The sequence below is a fragment of the Typopeltis vanoorti genome, chromosome 2, assembly GCF_054136105.1.
Source record: "Typopeltis vanoorti isolate ZY-2024b chromosome 2, IOZ_Tvanoo_1.0, whole genome shotgun sequence".
Taxonomy (NCBI): Eukaryota; Metazoa; Arthropoda; class Arachnida; order Uropygi; family Thelyphonidae; genus Typopeltis; species Typopeltis vanoorti.
Window position 1 is genome coordinate 108,148,597 of NC_143550.1, and position 22,324 is coordinate 108,170,920.

A 22,324-nucleotide genomic window follows, 5' to 3' on the forward strand; every position below is an offset into this window, starting at 1 on the left:
TTGCAAAAAATTAAGCTTTAGGAATAGAAAGTCAAAGAAATTAGAATGTTTTTTTGTTTTTTTTAATTTGGAGAACAGTAGAAATAGAAAATGAATATGTCAGAATGGGGCACAAGCTAGAAAAGATCCAAGAAGAGAGGATTTCAGACTTGGCATTCTCTGTGGAATGTCATATCATACAAATGCATAAGTACAGTGATCTGCTATTAAACTAGCCTGAAATAACTTTATTTTATTTATTTACTTATTTTATTTTCGACATCTCCATAAGAAAAGTTTTCAATCTTTCATGAATGGGGTTAATCTGAAAACGCTACTCTAAAGACAAAGCATGATGCCTTTATCAAGCCACTTTGACTTCCAGTAAAGTAGTGTTAAGCTCATACTGGGCTGTGAAAATCATACCACCTAAAGACATTTACAAATATTCATACCATAGTAAGATTGGAATTCACAGCCTACAAGCTGGTAAACAGGAGATATCTGCTTTACTGACAAGGCTAGTATGATTGTCGACTGAATGTTATGTCAAATAAATCATGGAAAAGCACTTTGTAATTGTGTTCAGTTATTTAGCCAACAAATTGATTTTGTAATGAAACTAGATAATTAAGGGATCACTGTACCTCCCTTATTACGCTTTGCATAAATCATGAGAGCCCCCCCCTCCCTTTCCATATCACTATTCTTACTTTCTGAAGAAGTAAGAAGTTTGAATGCAGATTGCAGTACACTATGCACTAAATATCCTAGGTAAGCCCAACACAGTCTTCATGGTGAGGAGTGCTTGAATGTGTACAGTGAAAGTTACCAGCCTGGTTGGCTGCTTGATTAGTATATTTGCTCTTCAACTAACAGGCTGTGGGTTAAAATCCCATCACAAGCATGGATGTTTGTAATTGTCTTCAGGTGTGAGACCTTGGCCTCACTTATTGGATCTTGAAGTGACTTGAAAAAGTTCCATCATGTTTGGTCTCTAGAACAGGACTTCAAGATTGTGTAAATAATAGAAAAATAATGTTTAGCTCACCTACAGTACTAATGTGCTATATATTTAAAACTTTTCACAGGCAGGAGTAAAAGAGAAATAGCAAATGAATTATAACATGAAATGGATATGGCAAAACTGCATTATCCAAAAATGTATATCCATTTAAACAAATGAATCGTCTGAAATTTTTTCTTTGATTCGTGAGGTGTACTTTTTTTTGTTTGTTTATTTCACTAAAACTTTATAATCATGCCAAACATACTAAGAACACTTACCATCATAATTTACCAGACCATCTCCATCAAGATCAGCTTCTCTGATCATATCCTCTACCTCTTCATCAGTCAGTTTTTCACCAAGATTTGTCATGACATGACGAAGTTCAGTGGCACTAATAAAACCATCAGCGTTCTTGTCAAATACTCTGAAGGCTTCACGAAGCTCCTCTTCCTTATCAGACTCTTTCACCTTCTTGGACATCATGAAAAGAAATTCATTGAATTCTATTGTTCCATTTCCTAATACAAAAGAAATGCAAAGTGAATGAAAGTTAAAAATAAAAGCTGTTAGCTTATCTAGATAGTAAAGATTTTTTTTTTGTTTCAATCTAAAAAGAAAACATTATTTAATCTGCATTCATTCTGATAAAAATATAAACCCTATAACAATAATAAATTTATTATTGTTATAGGGTTATTGTTTTGTTTTTATATTGTGATTAAATGTTTTTGAGGAAACTGTCTCTACATGTAATGTTATGGGGGGGGGGGGGAGACAAGGGATTTGAGAGTGTTCGATCTGATAATAGCATCAGAAGACATATCCACAACCAAGGTAGACACTGCCTCCAACTTGGGAGAGTGATCATGCAGTTTTGTTCTGGGAAGTTGCCAAACATGGAATTATCTGTCAAGAAAGGGTTATGTTGAACTATAAAGCTGGTAAAACTGACAGACTTAGGAGTCAACTTGGAGTATGGCTTGAGAAGCTACAAGAAAAGAATGTCAGTAGTGCATGGGAAGTGGTGGCCAGAAATTGTTTGAGAGAAGCATCTACTGTATACCCAAAGTCAGGAGAATAAATCAAGTGGGAATTTAGTGGATGGGTAGAGAGATATAAAGCAAGAGTTGGGGAAAAAAAAACCTGGAGGGAATATATGCCCATGTTCAGAGGGAAAAGATATAGTTGAGTTGCTGAATGATCATTTTGCAAATGAGATTGTTCAATCTAAGTCTCAGATCTGGTAGGGTTCCTGAAGTGGAAAGAGGATAAGATAGTTTCATTGCATAAAGTTAGCTCCAAGACAGAAGTAGCAAACTACATACCAATTAGAGCACCTTAGAGCAACTAAGCTGGTGACAGGTCTGTGGAATGCTGCCTATGAGGATATTGGATATTAGTTTCGACCACAGATTTTCTGATTGATATACTAGTTATATTTATTATTTCTGATGACGGAAACAATTTATATTCTCAACAAGGAATCAAAATTGCTTTAAAAAGATTACTCAATTTATAAAATCTACTGTTTCTCTGTGAGAGTTGTAGTAGTCAGAGTGGTAGATTTCCATGTGCTCCAGAGTAACACATCATTGAAAGTCACTTGCTCTGCTCTGGTTACAGTGATCAGTTTCAGAGACTCAGTTTCACAGTTAACAGTGTTATTGTTGCAGTTTGTGTTCCCTGGTCAGTTACTTCAGCCTTTGTGTACTTTGAGTAAGAAAAGTAAGATCTGTGAAGAAAACAGGTCATTTCAGGAGAAATGGGAAAATGAATTTCAGTTTATAAACAATAATGACAACAAACCACAGTGCCTTGTGTGTTTATAAGTATTATCTGTGCACAAGGAATATAACCTCAAACGCCAGTACATACAGCACCATGCCGCTAAATACCAAGAATATGTTGGACAAGTACGTACTAAAATGGTACGTAATTTGAAGAGAAAGGTTAGTGCTCAGAAATCTTATTTTTACTAAACCAACATCAATACAAAAAAGCTCAGTCTTGGCATCATTTGTTGTAAGCACAGAGATAGCAAAAAAAAAAAAATCATTATCTGATGGTGAATTTGTAAAACACTATTCTGTGAAAATGGCATGGGCATTTGGGGAAGATAAAATTGCCAGTGAGTTTGAAAGCATCCCACTATCAAAACAAACTGCAACAAAATCTGTAGCATCTATGTTTGGAAGCACATGCATATATGTGAATGCACTTTCTCAACTATGAGGGTGGTTAAATCATCACAAAGAAGCTGCCAACTGACTGATGACCACCTTCAGGATTTGTTACAAATATCATCATCATCATCATTGAAAATAGACTTTGATGAATTTGTTGTTGCACATGGACGCCCACAGTGTTCTCATTAAGTTGTGTTACATGTAAAAAAACCAGAAATATGTAATTTAATTTAACAACTTATATTTAAATCAATTAAGTATTTTATATTGTTCTCCCAGGAGTAAAATGATTTAACAAATATAGTAATTCAATACATATAACTATTGCCTTAAAAAAATGCAGAGTATTTTTATTTTTAAGTTCTGTCTAAAAGTGTGTGGCCCGTGACGCTACCACTCATCATATATTGGCCCTCGTATAGAATGAAGTTGGCCACGCCTAGTGTAGGAAATGGCAAGTGCTAGGAGTGATGTGAGCATGAAAGTGGAAAAAATGAGTCTGATTGAAAGAGAAGATGTAAATGAGTGCTAGCTGAAATATGCCAGTAGCATAACTGAGGGTAACGAAGAATAAATTTGATTGTGAAATGAGTGCAGGATGAGAATAGGATGTCCAGAGATAGGAAGTGAAGAGGTGAGAAAGGAAATGGAGCAAGTTAAGCAGGTGAAAGAACAAATGCAAGGTGATGGGAAGATCAGATCAGATGATGTGAATAGAAGTGCAAAGAAGAAAAGAGAAAAGGAAAGAATGGGAATGAAGGGACAAGACAGTGGAAGAGCAAAGGAATGAGCAGAAGTCTTAAAAAGACATGAGCTTTTAGGCAAGGAGAGAATGAGGATTCTGATATATTATGATTATTATACAGAAACCTCCTTGGTGATTTCCATATAATAATCATTTACAACATATCAGAATCCTCATTCTCTCCTCTTATTAGATGATTATTATTATACTGAAACCTGTGGTGTCTAGGGAAGCATACTGACATACAGTGGTGCACCCAGGGAGGGGGCCAAGGGGCCCTGGCCCTCCTCCAAAAGAAAAAGTTAAAAGACACTAGAAAATTTTCTTAATTGAAATTAATTTTTTTTTTATTTATGTTGTGTCATGTTTTCTATTTCAAAAATGCTTATGAATTAGGGGTCACATAAGGTGAGAGAACCCTATAGCAGTGTTTCTCAACCTATGGTCGGCGAAGATGAGACAGGTGGTCCACAGGCTTAAATTAACCAAATAAATCTATATATTTTAATTATCCAAACAAAATAAATTAAAATTGAATAAGCAAGTAAAAATTATTAAAATAAAATGAATACTTAAAAAAAATAGAGGCAGAATGTTCATTCCATGAACATTCTGCCACTATTTTAATTTTTAGTGGCAGAATGACGAGTAATAAAAGAGGGGTGAAGTGAAAAACAGCATGGTTTTAATGCTTCCACCTTCCCTTGCTGTTTTGTCAGATTTGAAGTGAACATGTGTTATCCACATGACCACATTTCAACCAATTGCTCATTGTTTATTGATTTTTATTGTTAAAGATTTTCCTCCTTCAACCAAGGCTCTGTATATCTTCAGAAGTGCTAAGTAATACTTAGACAAAATATGTTGTGAGTTAACTCCAGTATTTATATATTTTTCGGAAATCACGTGAAGAGCAAGCTGACAATTGAGTTGAAATGCTAACTCTCTTCAACCGAATTCCAATAATATTTGAAACCACCATAACAGCATTCACTATATATATATATATATATATATATATCTTAGTTTTAACACGTTTACAAATTTCAACACTTTCAGTTGAATTTTATTGCTGCCGAGCGAACTCACAATCTAATTAATAACAGTTTTTAGTTAGATACTGTGTTTACCGGTGCAACATATGGTTTTGCTTGAGTCTGTATATACAGACTAGTTTCTGTATGAGGGGACATGTGATTTAATAATTAGTGTCGTTTTTATCCCAATTGTCTCTAATTGCACTATTTGTTGAGAAATATATTACAGACTGCTTATACCTTATTCACTGACATAATAAAAGTACTTGTTTTTCTTGCCTCTGCAATATAGTGGCTATTGGGGGAGGGAGTGTTGTTTACCGCAGGAGCAAGTTACTGCCCTGCTCTGAGTGTGTTTCAGCTTTTTTTCATTTGTGAGGTATATGCAAAACTTTTTCATTTCTTTTTTCGAAAAGTAAAATCAGGGGTGAGAGTTATATCCGAGTAAGTACGGTATTTCAATTATGGATAAGTACACTGGTACCTTCTTTAAACGAAAAAATATCTTGGATGATAGTGATAATACAAAACGAGTTTGTAATGACAGTTTGTGTGTAGTTTCTGACGAGAAGGATGTCTGTAAAGAATCCACAGAAACACAGAATTCTCTTCTGTTGCAATGCGATAATATTAATACGCTTAACGAAAGGAAAGATTTGCTGACTTGCTGGACACTCGGCCAGTGGATCACATTCAAAGGTAAATGTTTAATTTGTAGGAACATTTCTGTTTTGTGATTTTTCTCCCTTTACGGTAATTATGCCTACATTATTGTGTTATTATTCAACAATTGTTTACAGTTTTGAATGTGTATATAAAGCCAATATCAACAGTAGCCTGATTATGAACATGATGAAAGGGACAGGGAGGTTTGGAGATACCCGGATAGTATTCAAAAGGTAAATACAATTGGTTATTTTGTATAGGGCCCTGAAACTTATTAGTTTAGAATTTAACCACTGGGAAAGGGTTTGTGTCCACCTGAAAACTCTGAAACAGAATTTGGAAACATTTTCCGAATAACTTTTTATAAGAAATTTCTGTGATTTCACGATCCATTTCAGGCTTGCAGTCGCGAGAACGACCTTTTATTATCAAAAAAAAAGAACAGCTAATTGAGCTTTCAAGTGACAGTGGGCTTAAAATGCAATTCCATGATCGTGGTTTGGCTCGATTCTGGATCTCGCCTTCAGTGAGAAGTGAATTTCCCGAATTATTTGAAGAAGTCGAAAATCGTCATGCAGTTTTCTACAACCTATCTTTATGAGAAACGATTTTCATCACTCCTTCAAATAAAAACAAAATACAGAATTCGTCTTAGTGTGTGTGTGTGTGCCGATCTTTGACTGAAGTTGACCAATACTGAGCTAGATATCCAACAACTCTGCAAGGTCAAGAAGCTCATCCATCTCATTAAAAGTAAATAGTAACATAATTATAGCATTTTATTTATTTGTTTAATAAAAATTAAAACTTTGTTTTAATCTTTATCCACAAAATGTAATTTTTTTTTATCTATATATCCGGCCTGGTTGGCCGACTCTCCAGCCAAAAGGCTGGGCGTTCAAATCCGGCCATGTGCATGGATGTTTGTGATCGTCTGTGAAAATACTAGTAGTAGTGGTTGGCACTAGACAGCGTTGGTGTAGATTATGATGATTGTAGTTGTGGTTGGTGAAGACAGAGTTGTAGAGTAGGTGCCCTTCCTCGATATGTCTTTGGACTACCTGGAGGTAGTATGTAATAATAATATCAACAAGCTTTATATGTTCATTGTGCATCATAGTTTGAATTTGGCACTTGGAAATGCTATATCTGTGATAAATAAGAAATTGCATTAGCATAATTGAAAAAATACACAATTTCTTCAATACCACTAAAAGACAGGACGTCCTTGTTTATAATATTATAATATCTTTTAAGATTTATAATATCTTTATTTAGCCTGCAAAAAATATTTGCGTGCACCTTACCATTGTCTAAAATAATGCAAAAATCTGACAGTGACCTCTTAATTGCTCTAAATTTTGTTGATGATGTTGTGGCTCAATTAAATACTATTCGTGAAACACCAGATTCTTCATTTAAAGATATTTACGATGAAGCATGTATAAAAGCCATTAATTTTAATATTGACAATAAAAAGCCAAGGACTTCATCAAAACAAACATTAAGTCCAATGTTCCAGCCGATTCTGTAGAAGAGTATTTCAGGAGAACTATTTTCATTCCATTTATTGACCAAATATCGACTCAACTTCATGAACGTTTCACTCAGCACTGCAACATTTTGAAATATATTTTTCTCTTCTACCAAATAGAAAAGATGCTCCAACAGTAAGTGCAATGAAAGATTTTCGTCAATTGTGTGAATTTTATGCCAGTGATTTGCCTTATACAAATGCAGCAATTTTGAATGCCGAATTCAAGTTGTGGTATAAGAAATTTGAAAAACTGTTTGCAATCCCTCCATGCAAAATTGCCGTTGATGCAGTTTCAAAGTGTGACAAAATGACGAAAATCTTTCATTGCACTGACTGGCTTTGCTATATACACACACACACACAGCGATTATGTAACTGCGACTGAAATAATTAATTCAAGAGCTTTGTAAAAAGAAAAGAAAACTGGATTTTATTCTTTAGATAAATTTTTATAATCACCTAACGAATTTTATTGAATGAATGAAATTTAACGAATTTTAGTTGAACGGATAAAAATATTTTGAATGCAAATTCATTGTATTAAAAATATTATTTTTATCTGTTTGACCCCTTCTTTTCTTCTTTTAATAAACTGTAATCTATGTGTAATGCACATGTTTTTATAAGTGAGTACTTGTAAAGTGCAAGTTCTTCAGTGAGGATATGTAATCTAATACTGTTTTGAAGCACTATCACATGTAACAGGAATAATGCAATATTCGTACTTGCTTAAGAAAACATTTTTGATAGCAACTAAAATAATTACCTAAAACTATTTTAACTTTTACAGCAAACAGATTTAGCTATTAATTTCTTAATTTTCTTTAATCAGATCAGTATAGACCAGTAGTATTCTATTATGAACAAAGCCCTTTTAAAACCGGCACTTCAAGTTCTATTTTTATCTAGTGTGTGTGTGTGTGTGTGTGTGTGTGTGTGTGTGTGTGTGTGTGTGTGTGTGTGTGTGTGTAGTGATTGGAATGCTTTTTTTGAAAGGTAGAGAAGTGTGAATATGATCATGGAGGCCTGATAATAGTCAAAAATACAATCAAATTAAGACAAAAAAATTATATCAAATTAAGATAAAATACACTAATAAATTTGTAAAATAAAAGTTATTTTATGAGATTTAATAAAAAGGTGGCAACATACCATCTTGATCTACCATGGTAACCATATTTCGAAGTTCTGCTTCTGTGGGTCTTTGACCTAATGATCTCATGACAACACCCAATTCAGCTGCAGTAATACACCCATCCCCATTTTGATCAAATAGCATAAATGCTTCTTTAAACTCTGTTAAGGGGAAAAAACAAAAAGTTATTTACAAGGGAAAAAATGTGGCATAATATTATTATATGGGTATCTCTATGGAGTCAAAAGACTCATCATGGGAGATCCACTCCAATCATTATTCACACAATGCCTGGGCAATCCAATCCACTCATTCACCACTTCAAAGAACCTAGCCTGCACACCCTTACTAACCACTCTTACACAACTTCCAGGAGTGATCCTTGTTCTCCCCCTACTTCTCATGTATTGAAAATTATCTTTTGAGTTAATTTTATAAGTTAATTGAGTCAATCTTATAAGTTACCAAAAAGTATTCTGTAAATTTCTCTCATGCTGCTCCCTTTCTCTTATTAGCTAAACTCTGCAACTCACAATATAATATAATATGAAATGGCCCGTAATATGTGGACAGTGATCTCATAAATAATGTCGCAAGCAGAATTTGCCAAACTTTAGTTGTCAATTCTTCATGCATGCTTTTGAGCAGGTGTAACAGTCTGGAATGAGTACACTGTACATAACTATATGCTTTGAGGTCCTAAAATGGTGTTTTAGGAACTTCAATAAAAAGGAGATTATGAACAATTAGCTTTTGTCATTAGGTGGGCTTTGAAATCCTGGTGTGTGTGGACATCCAAGTTAAGTTCACTTCATTCATTGAACAAGTGACTTAAGTGAATTCCATCCATGAAAGGCTGAAAGTCTATAGTACCATGAGTGGGAGTTAAACAATCTAGAAATCTTACAGAGACCAAACATCACTTTAGGCTTCCAGTAACAAGCAATGAAAATCACCTACCACCTGAAGACATTTGTAAACATCAATGCCCACAGTGTGATTTGATCTCACAATTTGTTGGTTGAAGAGCAAGTATGCTGAAAGTTTATTTTTCACTTGGTCAGACTATAATAAATTTAGTTTAATCCTTTATCCAAGTGTGTGCAAACAAAGTTTGCACCTGAAAGTATCTTCAGGACTGGGGTAAAGTGGTACAACACCGGGCGACTCCTTGCAAAGGTGGAGCAAGCTACCAACACTCCTATCTCAGTATCTCCTATAATGCAAAACACATCTCCTTGTGGATATGTATAATGTTATGCATTAAGGGAAGGGCCACTACCCAGACTAGTTTCGACCTTTATTGAGGTCTCTTCAGTGGGAGCCAGGCCCAAGTGGAGATACCAAGCAGAAGCATTAGCAAGGTCATCTCCTCCTATAGGAGCTGCCAAATGGTGTGCCACCTTTTTATTAAATTACTCTGGATTTAGAGAAAGATGTTGAAAGTTTATTTTTCATGGCTTCCACTGAAGAGACCTCAATAAAGGTCGAAACTAGTCTGGGTAGTGGCCCTTCCTTTAATGCATAACATTATACATATCCACAAGGAGATGTGTTTTGCATTATAGGAGATACTGAGATAGGAGTGTTGGTAGCTTGGTCGCCCAGTGTTGTACCACTTTACCCCAGTCCTAAAGATAATCTCAGGTGCAAACTTTGTTTGCACACACTTGGATAAAGGATTAAACTAAATTTATTATAGCAAGTATGCTATCCAACTAGGCAATAAGTTTACTTGAGATGAAGTTAACTTGTATTAAGCATTTATAGGCCAATGAAAATCTAAAATTAGGAACCAATCAACTGGACATACATTTCAACATTATTGCTGTGGAGAACAAACCTTAATTTTTATGTAGATTGAGCTGCTAGGTCTCTCTCGAAGGATTGATGGTTATGCATTTCCATCATGAGAGAGAGAGCTGTATTACCTAGCACTCTCAACTATAGCAGTGTAATGGAGACAAAGGGCACCATGTCAGTAATCTACTGCTTTTTTCCCAAAAGACATTTGTCTAAAATGTTATGGATTTTTTTTTAAGCAATAATAGGTAAATTTTCAAATTATTAAAGATGCAGAATATCATTTATTTAAATAATACTTTTGCATGGGTATTCATTAAAATAATTCATTTTCCAATTAAACATCATGAAACGGCAGGATTCAAACCTGCAGCCTATTGGTTAGACAGCAGGTACACTAACCACCCAGACCAGCAAATTCTTGCACCAATTGTATCTTATGGATAAAGATGCAAAATGGCATATCCAATGCAGGGACATTTTTGAGATTCCAATTGAACAGAATGTTGTATGGAACTTTTCACATGTTTTCATCCACATAGTCCAGACCCTCTGAAGTGCATATCCAATCACCAGTTGATCCTGTCTCCACATACTGAGCAACAAATTTTGAAATGTGTGAGCAGTCTGTGTCCTTACTACTGTACTGCCTTCAAAATTCTCTTTGCACAGCAATAATTAAAGATTTGTTTTTGGTATATATCATGATTGTGGCCTACTGTTGATGATTAAATCCTATTCACACCACAAATTATTTGGGTTAATCTTTTGCAAAAGACCAAAAAAATTAAAAAAGTTAGTTACTTCAAATGGTGCTGTGATTGTTAGAACACCCATATTTCTCATGCCTCTATCATTACAGTTGGAAGACAGAACATGACCTTCGATCAGGAAAAAAGACAGTTCAATTCTTGTCATGAAATGGAACCTAAAAAAAAAAAAAAAAAAACTTTGAAGGCTAGTCAGGTTTTTCTTCCACTGTGATACTCAGGAATTTTGTCTTGCAAAACAATCAGAGAACACATGCAATAAAGGACAAAAAAAATATACTACACTATGAGTAGTACATAATGTGGTGAAAACAGTGGATTGTGTAGTGCAGTTACTGGATCATGTAGCAAAGTATAAAGCAGAGGTCTCCTGCAATGCATTTTCTGCCCCCTCTGGGATTGTGTAAAAATTAATTTTTCAGGTAATATTGTCTGACTCAAAGGTGAAAGAATGCTTGTCCATAATAGGCCTGGTTGGCTGAGTGGTTAGTGTACCCACTTTCCAGCCAAAAGGCTGCTAGTTTGCATCTGGCACTGGGCATGGATCTTTGTGATTGTCTGCGTAAATACTAGTGATGATGGTGGTCGGCTTATCATTAAACTTATCATTAATCTCACTCAACCAGATGGCATTGATGTAGATGACGATGGTAGTTTTGGTTCATAGTTGGTGGATTGAGTGGTGGCAACAGAGTTGTAGGCGCCCTCTCGATGAGTCTTTGGACTCCATGGAGGTGTCACGTAATAATAATATAACAGTGAAGTTAGACTTATCATTAATCTCATTCAACCAGTAACATGTTATATTTACCTTTAGTTCATTCATACTTTGTTTTCAACAACATCCTGCTCCCTTTCTTTCCATGCATAGTACTGATATACTACAGGTTTAGAAATCTCTTTTCTGTGTGTATATACACACACACAATTTTCAGTCCTGAAGGTATCATCACCAATTCTGCATTGCCTTCATGATCCATGTAACATCTAGTAAAAAGCACAGAGGAAAGTACTTATATTCAGTCAATCAAAAAATAAGATAAATTCAGCCAAACTATTGTCTTCATCTCTATTCTCTTGAAAATAATGGAGGGGGTCATCAACAGTTAACCTCGCTACTTAATGGCCAACTAATTAATCAGCAAGTAGATATGTGGTTTACTGGTTCAAGGACAACTATGGTCATATTACACCATTACAAATTTTACATCATATCAATTAATCAGTAACTGCCAATATGAATTCTGCCACTCAATTCACACTGCAGAGAAAGAATTGGCTTGCTACAACTATGACCAAAGAACAAGTAACAGGCAATGGATAGCATTTTTTTTAAATGAATCCCACCAGCAGAAGGTTGTAAACCTGTAATACATAATGCACTTTTGTATTGTGAGCTAGATAACAGTTAAGATAAATAACCTGAAAACCCTGGGAAAAGAGTTAGCTACAGATTGTTTAGTGATCTCTTTAGTGAAGACCTGTGCCAACAACATTGGATATAAGCAACAGAAGGGTTTGGAGGAATCCAATGGGATAATGTTTGCACGGGTCTTCATCCCAGAAACTTGAGTTTTTTTTATCCCTCAAAACAGGCAAACCAAAACACACTGTAATTAACAGGCATAATACACTGGCCTCATGGACTTAGTTCCTGATCCCAATGCTTCCTTGTAGAAGTTATCCTTGACTTCCAGCCAGTTGTATCATAAGCTGCATGAAGGTTTCTGCACCAACACATCTGAAATTCTGGCTAGGATCTAGTATGAGATTTCAACTGATTATGTGTGCATATAAATCTTATGCAAGTTGGTTAACAAAGTAATTTTTAGTTTGCTTTTCAAAGCAAGTTTTCCTTGACATTTCTTGGGAAGGGAGACGAATGGATTGCAAAATTTTCTCTGGTGTTGTTCACTAAGTATGAGGCGGATGGTTTCCCTCTCTTCAGATTTTTCCCATTAATGCTGAGGTACCTGAGGATTCTTCCTTTATGTAAGTGACCTTTTCTTACTAACCTCAAATTTTATCAATAGAAAGTACACTCCATTCTTCACTTAGCCATTCCCATACCACAGTCATAAGGACATCATAATGTATGCCTTCAGCTGGAAACATTGATATGAATCATATCTAGCATGAAATGAATGGAGATGACTGGATTTTTTTTCTCCCAAGAAGTTTTGTTTTTTTATCCTGCAAAAACAAGAAAGCTTGCCTAAGAACATACACAATTAGCAGACATAAGATACTGGCGTTGAAAGTTTATTTTTCACTTGGTTAGACTATAATAATTTTAGTTTAATCCTTTATCCAAATGTGAGCAAACAAAGTTTGCACCTGAAAATACCTTACCCCCAGTAAGGTAGTACAACACCATATTCAGTCCTGAAGATATTTTCAGGTGCAAACTTTGTTTGCTCACACTTGGATAAAGAATTAAACTAAATTTATTATAATATACTGGCATCATAACTTTAGTTGCTTTGGCTGTAATTGCAACCATCTCAGTTCATCTCGATCCGATTATTCCTTATTTGACAAACCTTGTAATGCTTAAGTATTCCAAGCTCAAGATAATCTATACACAATGCCCAAAATACCAATCTCCTTGGCATCTTCCAGTGGGATGGGGACAACTTTGTTAACTCTTCAGTACTACTCTACCAAAACATTCCTATTTCTTACAAAAAGATCTTACTTCACCTCTTTTACCTATGATAATACTATGGATCCCCATGACAAGATGATAGTTGTCATGAACTGACACTGCTAGTATTTCCATATCCTCCTCAGTCTTAAAAATTTACTCTTGAGCAAAAAAATGATACTACTTTTCATATAAGTGCTAACACTGTAAATCCCAAATAGACATATAGGACACACCTGGAGGCATAGTGCTAGCCACCTTATCCTCAGGATGGGTATGGCTTAGAAGAACTAAGGATAGCCCCGTAACAGGCCACTAGGCCTACTACATGAATGGAAGAAGAATAGATACATCGAAAACCTTCCAAAAATGCTTGATGCTATCCAGAAGAGAATAATTCATTAAAAGATGACTCCTCTCTCCCTCTCTAATTCACTTTCTCAAAAATGAATTCTGTGTCTGTGTGTATAGGTATTTCTGTGGGCAGCACTGCTCTGCTTAACTAGCTTCCGGCATTCTTCACTTCTTTTAAGTTTGTTCTGGTCAACATCAATTTGCTGTCTATAGAAAGGGCCACCTGTTAACCTACCAAATTTCTCATTCTCTCATTCTGTTCTCAGTAATAAGTCTTTCTCATATTGCTTTTTATCAAGAAAGTGCACAACCTCAAAATTTCCTTTTTCTCCTTCTCTAACAACTGGTTTCCACTTATGACTTGCCTATAGATTGCACTGATGTGCTATAGGTTTTGAATCCTCCTTGGCTAAAGTTTTACACACACACCTTGCATTTTCTTGTTAGCATCCTCTTTAGCAGATCAGCAAAATAATTTATCTTCACAACTATCATTGTATCTATCCTGAACTATCCCCAGATCTTGAATGTTATTTGCTAATACAACATTACACTTCTGCACTCTGAAGTGCAAAAATCTTGCATTGCAAGATTAAAACAGCAACCTGATTTATGCAGTACATTTGTACTTGATCATGAAATGCAAACGGTTAAGGCAGGAATTCACCTTTGCAAATTCATGGTGAAAATTTTGTGCCTTGCTAACCTAATCTTGTATTCTAGTCTTAATTATCCTCTGAAATCTTAACCACAACTGTATATAGAGTATTTTGCATTATGGGATACTAAGGCAATTGATGCAAAGTCATTAGCCTCTATATACCCTATATACTATTGAGTCATGAAGATACTTCACGTGCAAACTTTGTTTGCTTACACTTGGATAAAGGATTAAACCAATAATATAATTTCTTCATCATCATCAAATTCCTGCCATGTACCCTCAAGGGGTATACAGGATATGATAGTACTACATGAAAAATTTACATCATTACTAACTTCCTATCTACAATTTTCCTCCAAATCAGTCTGTTACTTGTCAAGACTCCAACATTACCAGATCTTATATTTCTATCGTCTAAGGCACTTTGTACTGTATCAATCCATCTATATCTTGGTCTTCCTCTGGGTAGTTTTCCTGCCAACCTGGCAGAGAACACTTGTTTTGCTAACAAGTTGACATTTTGTCATGTACCAAACATGACAAAATATAATTTGTCATGTTTGGTACAACATGACAAATTATATTTGTCATGTTGTACCAAAATACAAAATGATGGTACAACATGACAAATATAATTTCTTGGCATCTTTAATTTATAATATAACCAAGTGGAAAAATCTTCAACATTTTATGACAAAGTGAGGAATGTGCTGGATAATGAGAACTCATGATGTCACTGGACTTCATAATAGCATTCAAGAGACTGCTGCATGCAAGTTGGTGTACAAACTGGGACGGATAACTGATTCAAACAGTAGTTTGAACAATATCAGCAAGTTGATGTTCAAGAAAAGGAACATAACTAGTCGCATGTCACAATGGTATAAATCTGTAATTTATACCATTGGTTTCCCATTTTGTGATCATTGAAAATGTCAACTGTGTTGTGAATGGAGAACCTGTGGAACATTTCAGCTACTTAGGCACGATTTTTACTGAAGATGGTAAATTAAATATAGAAATAGACAACAGAATCAGCAAAGCTGGTATGGTAGGAAGTCAATTGAATAAATTCATATGGAATAAGAGAGAAATTAGTAGGAACACTAAATTAGCTGTATACAAGACAGTGTTCAAACCAGTCTTAACTTATGGATCTGAGGGCTGGGTCAGAAGTAAAACACTTGACCAAAGACTAGAGACCACAGATATGAGAGTCCTGAGAAAGATTATAGGCGTGAACAGATGACATCAATGGCAATATCATATTAAAAACGAGGATATTAGGAAAGAACTTGACATTGTCAGCATCCAGGAATGCGTTAGCAGAGCTAATCTTAGGTGGTATGGTTACCTAAACAGAATGGGCGAAGAAAGATTAGCAAAACAAGTGTTCTCTGCCAGGTTGACAGGAAAACGACCCAGAGGAAGACCAAGATATAGGTGGATTGATACGGTACAATGTGCCTTAGACGATAGAAATATAAGATCTGATAATGTTGGAGTCTTGACAAGTAACAGACTGATTTGGAGGAAAATTGTAGATAGGAAGTTAGTAATGATGTAATTTTTTTCATGTAGTACTATCATATCCTGTACACCCCTTGAGGGTACATGGCAGGAATTTGATGATGATGATAATAATAAATATATCCAGAAAGATTCATCTATAGATGTATCATAGTTCTTATCAAGTTTCATGCAACTGATTTTTTTTTTTTTAAATTTAAATCCTTTTCACTTATTTTTACCCAACTTCTCTTATGTGAAGAGATACAAAATATTCATTTAATTTGGTAGCCATCATAAGTGACCTGTCAATAATATTCTATGTTCTTTATTCTGAAGGACAGAATGCAGTTCATAACTTTCCTTTTTGCTATTAAGTATTCTTTATTTCTAATAAAGAAATGTTATTCTTTCTTTCCTAGACACTGCAATCTGGCACAAACTCATATTCTCCTTAGTAAATGTAGCCTTTTAATAATCTCAACACTTCCCTATAATTTTTATAGATATATGAATCTTTTTACTGTATAGTAGCAGTGCTAGTTCATTAATTCCTCTGGCATCCATTTTATAGTCTTGCTTGACCAGTTTCAAATACTGAGACTGCTACAGAGCTATTAACAGCTGAAATTACAACTTCCTTAAACCCTTTTCATTAACTTGCACATAAAAATGTGCAAGTTAATGAAAAGGGTTTAAGTTAAATCTTCTCAGGTGTTTCCTTATGAAAAGATTACACACTTCGTATCATGTTGATGGTACTAGTTTACAGGAAACTGATGAGGCTAGAGATCTGAGAGTGATGGTGATATTAAAAATATATCACTGGGAGTAAAAATATATCACTACCTTTACCTATGTGTATCTAGATGTGAAAATTAGTTATACTGAATGGTTGTTTAGTGAACAACTGAGGTTTTTTATTATTAGTAATAGTATTATTACACCCTCCATTATTATTATTCTCCTCTTTTTGTAGCATTCTTTATATGTTGACATAAAAATTCATTATATAAAGGAGGTAGCTATAAAAAGTTTCCAAAATACTTAAGTAAATGAAATTTTGTATGTAGATATTGGATGCCTTTCTTGAGTAAGATTCACAGAAAATGAAGCAATCTGTCTATATAACCATCCAGCTACTTCTTGATGCATTTGTTTTAATGCTCAATACAATATCCAAAGTATTTTAGAAAAATGCATAGTCCTGACTTCTGAACCAATCATGGATATCTTTTTTAATATCTCATTAGTATTAAAGTGATGTCCATTGTAAGTCGCATTAATGTACAATAAATAAAGGTCACTTTGTTCTTAATCTACATTATAGGCTTGAAATGGCATGATGTCCAACCAAACTTGGAATATTTTATTATTATTATTTATATGGGTATTACATGAAGTCAAAAGACTCATCACAGGAGACCCACTTTATCCATTAATGCAATACCTACCATACATCTCCTTAAACCTATTCCTTAGACCTATTCAGTCATCTCTGGCAATTCATTCCACTCATTTACCACTCTCCAAATAAAGAACCTAGTCAGCACACCCTTACTAACTACACTCTTTGACAACTTCCAAGTGTGATCTTTGTTTTCCCCCCTACTCCCCATGTATTGAAAAATTTCTTCTGTGTCAATCTTATAGAATCCCTTGAGTAACTTAAATTTCTATCGTATTCCCTCTCTTCTACATGTTAGCTAAACTCTGCAACCCACACACCTGCAATCTATCCTCATAGGGAACATTCCACACACAAACTTGCCACCAGCTTGTTCACTCATCTCTGAATCCTCTCCACCTCCAGATGCCAAAGAAATGCAGGTAATCAACATGTGGTCAAATCATGGCCTTATAAAAAGGGATAATAACCTTCTTACCTTTACTTGTCAATCCTCTGAGCTAATTTGCCAACTCTTGCAATATGTCCTCTGAATTTCAATTCTCAGTTCACCATCACTCCCAGATCCCTAGCTTCCATTTTCCTGTAAAATAGTACCATCAACATGATACGAAGTGTGTAATCTTTTTATCTTGATTACCTTACATTTTACAAAACTGAATTGACAGCCATTGTCCTTTGCCCACACTGCTAATTTATTTAAATAATCCTGTAAGATATCTACATAACCTTCATCCACTATTGCCCTCCCTAGTTTTGCATCATCAGCTAACAACTGAATATCCTCCTTCAACTCTTCTACTTTATTGTTAATGTCCAAATTAAAGAGCAGTGGTTCTAGTACAGAGCCCTGACCCCAGTAGTCACTCTCATTTGCCCTAATTCCACTCTACCATACACCACCTTCTTATATCTATCAGCCATCCCACCAGCTTCATATCCATTCCCATTTGCTCCAACTTATGTAATATTTTTCCATGTGGTATTCTGTTAAATGCCTTTGCAAAGTCCAGCAGTATTGTGGTTTAGCTATTTCCTTTATCCAATTCTGCTGTCACCTTATTATAAAAGGTGAGTAAATTATTGAGGAAGACCTCCCTCAATAAAAAATTTTACTTTTAACCAACTTTTCTAATTTCATAGAGTGTAGTGAGCCATATGCAGATAAAGCATTGTTATAATGCAAGATAATGTGATGATTTCAAGTTAGATTTTTCTTTGTGTGTGTTATTTTTTTAATCTGACAATACCTATGGCTGTTAGTGGTTTCACCAGAGATAGCTACTAAGAGTTTGCAGGAATTAGAAATCTTTGGCTTTGATGCAGAAAATGATTTATGCTTCCATTCTCAGGATCAGCATTTAAGCCTCATCACCAGTACAAAAACTTTTGAAATATGAGGAGAGGACCATTTGTAACAGGACTCAAAAAGCTCTGAGAGAGAGAAAGAGAGAGATGAGAACTCAATGTTTAAAAGTCATCTCTCTCTCTCTCAAAGTAACAGTGGTACCCAATTGCAACAATTGCTGTAGTACCTTATCTTTATCATCACTTGACCTTAGAGAATATTCTTTGGCAGTCACTCAGAAGTCTTGACAAATCCATTCATCTACCTTTCTGATTTACATTAGTTGCAATGTTTGATGTTCCTCTCTAGTCTCTTTTGTAGATCTATGTTGCATTTGTTCATTTTTATTATGCTAAATGGAATTGCAAATTGATATTTGAAATAAAAAATATCAATAGTTTTGGCACCATACACATTGAACAGTTTGATCTTCACAGGCTCTCTCTCTCTCTTCTGATTTGAGCATGAATGCAATGCCATCAATTGCTACATGTGGACATCACATGAACTGCAACAAAGAAAATATGGCTTAAAAACATTAGTAAAATACTGAGAGTACTAATAGGCATTATTTTTCAGTCTGTCATTAATTATCTGGCTATTTCTGTAGTCAAAGAAAAAAAAATCTTTCTCCTGAGAATATTACTTAAATATCCATCAGATTGGATAAGCTCATGATCTATGAGCAGATCATGAGCTTATCCAACACCTAAGTTGTTAGTATGCTTAGATATTGATCCCCATCATCAAATGCTAAACTATAGAACAAAAATAATTTCTTACTTTGATAGAATTTTTTTCTTATGATCAATGTTTTTAATTCATGCACTTTTCTGTGGGTAGAGGAGAAATAGTGAATTTTTCAGCAAAAGTGAAAGGCTAAGAAGGATGGGAGATAAAAATTTAAGTCAACTGTGACCTACAGGTCATATAGTAGTAGGAGTTTAGTTCAGCAAACTTAACTTAAACATGCTTATTCAATGCCTTTCTTTATATCAGAAGTTTCTTTTAAAACAAAATGTAAAGTGAAGTCTCTTGGTTCTCCACGCTACGAGTATGGAGGCACTCACAGTTGCACTTAATAAGTTCTTAACCCTTGTAGAAAGGTTTATATGCTGGTTGAACATTATTATTAAATACTTAACGAATTGACAGCGTATACTAGAAATAACGCTCTGTCAAGTGGTCACAACTTCGCCATTGCTCCTAGGAAAATACTGGCCGAGGAATTAATGATCCAGATTGAACGCGGGATTCGCCACCTTCCAAACCACATCGTCAACGATATTAGATTGGATGTAGCCTGCGTGCTCATAAAAGCAAGACCACCAAAAACCAACATATCCAATATTGAATACAAGTCTCTACAGGAAATGAAGAAAAACAAAGAAATAGCTATCACCAAAGCTGATAAGGGATTGTATTCAAATCCCCATTGAATACAATCCCACCAACTCACAAATTAGAAAACTCCGTAGGCTCCTTAAGAAGGTCACTTTTCTTGGCCTGTGGAGATTACTAACAAACTAAAACCATATAACTGTAGAACCCCCCCCCCCCCCCCCCGGTATATATGGGCTCCCAAAAATACATAAAGAAAATGTGCCATTACATCTCATAGCAGATGGCATTGATTCCCCCCACGTACAAATTAGCTAAATATTTAGCCGAAGCACTCTCACACTATACTGGCAACACACCATCACACATAAAAAAAACTCGGCCCATTTCAAAGCCAATATAGAAAACCTTACACTCTGACATAATGGTCAGTTTTGACGACTCCTCCTTATTCACAAATGTCCCCCTCAAAGAAACCTTAGAGCTAATCCAAGCTAAATTTTCTCCCGATATCTCAGCCCTATTTCAGTTCGCAGTGAACTCAGGTTATCACCCTTGGCCAACTTCTTTATGGAGACGTTTGAAGAGAAGGCCTTAAACTCTGCCCCACAAAAACCTACCATATGGCTTCGCTACATTCATGATGTTAGCTATTTGGCCACATGGCTCGGATACACTCCTCTCCTTAACACACTTAAACAACCAACACCCCAGAATCAAGTTCACCCTGGAAAAAGAGAGGAAAACAATAGCCTCCCCTTTCTAGACACACTAGTCACCTGCCAACCTGATGGAACCTTGGTTTTCTCACTTTATAGAAAACCCACCCATAGAGGTAGATACATTCACCAACAATTCCCCCCTCCTCACAACAATATGGAGTTAAGACATTATTCAACAGGGCTAAACTAATCTGTTCAAATGACAAAGCCCTAACCACTGAACTAAATCGCATCCTTAACACTTTCTCAGCCAATGGCTACCCACCCCCCAAAAAAATACTAAAACCAGTTATCCACAACCCCCCCCCCCCCTTTCACAAAAAAGATTACTCTAAATCCATCATCATCCCCTACATCCGAGGCACCTCGGAAAAAATCAACAAAATCCTAAAATAACTTAAATATAAAGAGCTAATAAGCTTCATTTCGGCAATGAAAACATTACTTAAATTAAGGGGATATTAAATCTCACATAGTTTTAAAACCGAATAAGAAACTCAAAGATTGGAATCAGAGAGTTTCTTGCTGAATATAGTGAACTATAAAGTGTCGGCGACACTAGCGTTAGCAAATGCAAGTGATCCTAGTACTTAGTACAATACCGGGGCAGCTCGTTGCAAAGGTGGAGGAGTTCAGATCGCTATCCTAAAATAACATTACTTGACCTCTTGTTACAGACCATATAGAAAATTGGCATCCCTTATCTGCACCACTAAAGACCAACCACTTCCCCTAGACCTACCTGGTATATACCAGGTCCCTTGCAGCTGTAAATTGTCCTACTTTGGCCAAACAGGCAGGACAGCAAATATCAGAATCTCAGAACACAAGGACTACATCCGATTTCACCAGTACAGCCACTCTGGGCTTACACAGACCATGCTCTGGATACTCGCCACAGAATAAAGTGGAAGAAAGCCATAGTAATACACTGCAACAAGTTCAAATATGAAAGACTATTCATGGAATCAGCCTCAGCCCTTAGGAACATGCCAAACCTCAACAAATTTGGCTGCATGAGACTGCCCCAAATTTGGGAAATATACATCAGGAGAACTTCAGCCCAAAGGCCAAGAACGCCTAATATAGCCCACCAGGGGGCACCATCAAGACTTTAGGAAAACGGTAGCTTCCTCGCTTCATTTCTCATTTGCTGTTGTGTAGTACTTGCATGCACGTGCCTTTATCTTAAGTTCCCATGAAGATGGCGACGTGACGTTGCCAAAATATTGGAAAGTATATATTAAAGTTTGATTTAATTTATATTTCTAGTATACGCTGTCAATTCCTTAAGTATTTAATAATCTTAACCCTGGTACTTTTCCTTCAAAACTATTTCATATGATCTCTGTTCATGCATTCAAATAAGAAATGCATGTAAGAAATTATATTTTATGACATGTTTGTATGCTCTAATAAAGAAGTGTGTTGGCCTAATAAAGAAGTTGCCAGCCTGGTTGG

The 22,324-nt window shown here is 35.5% G+C and overlaps 1 protein-coding gene across 1 annotated transcript in view; it reads right to left on the bottom strand.

The window, feature by feature from the left end:
• Positions 1-22,324, bottom strand: part of LOC150109318 (neo-calmodulin-like) — a 101,458-nt gene that overhangs the window by 18,544 nt on the left and 60,590 nt on the right. Inside the window, exons 3-4 of the mRNA XM_090407399.1 lie at positions 8,315-8,458; positions 1,267-1,509 (exon numbers count right to left, since the gene is read on the bottom strand). Coding sequence (XP_090263525.1) covers positions 1,267-1,509; positions 8,315-8,458 — 387 coding nt within the window. The remainder of the gene's footprint in view (positions 1-1,266; positions 1,510-8,314; positions 8,459-22,324) is intronic.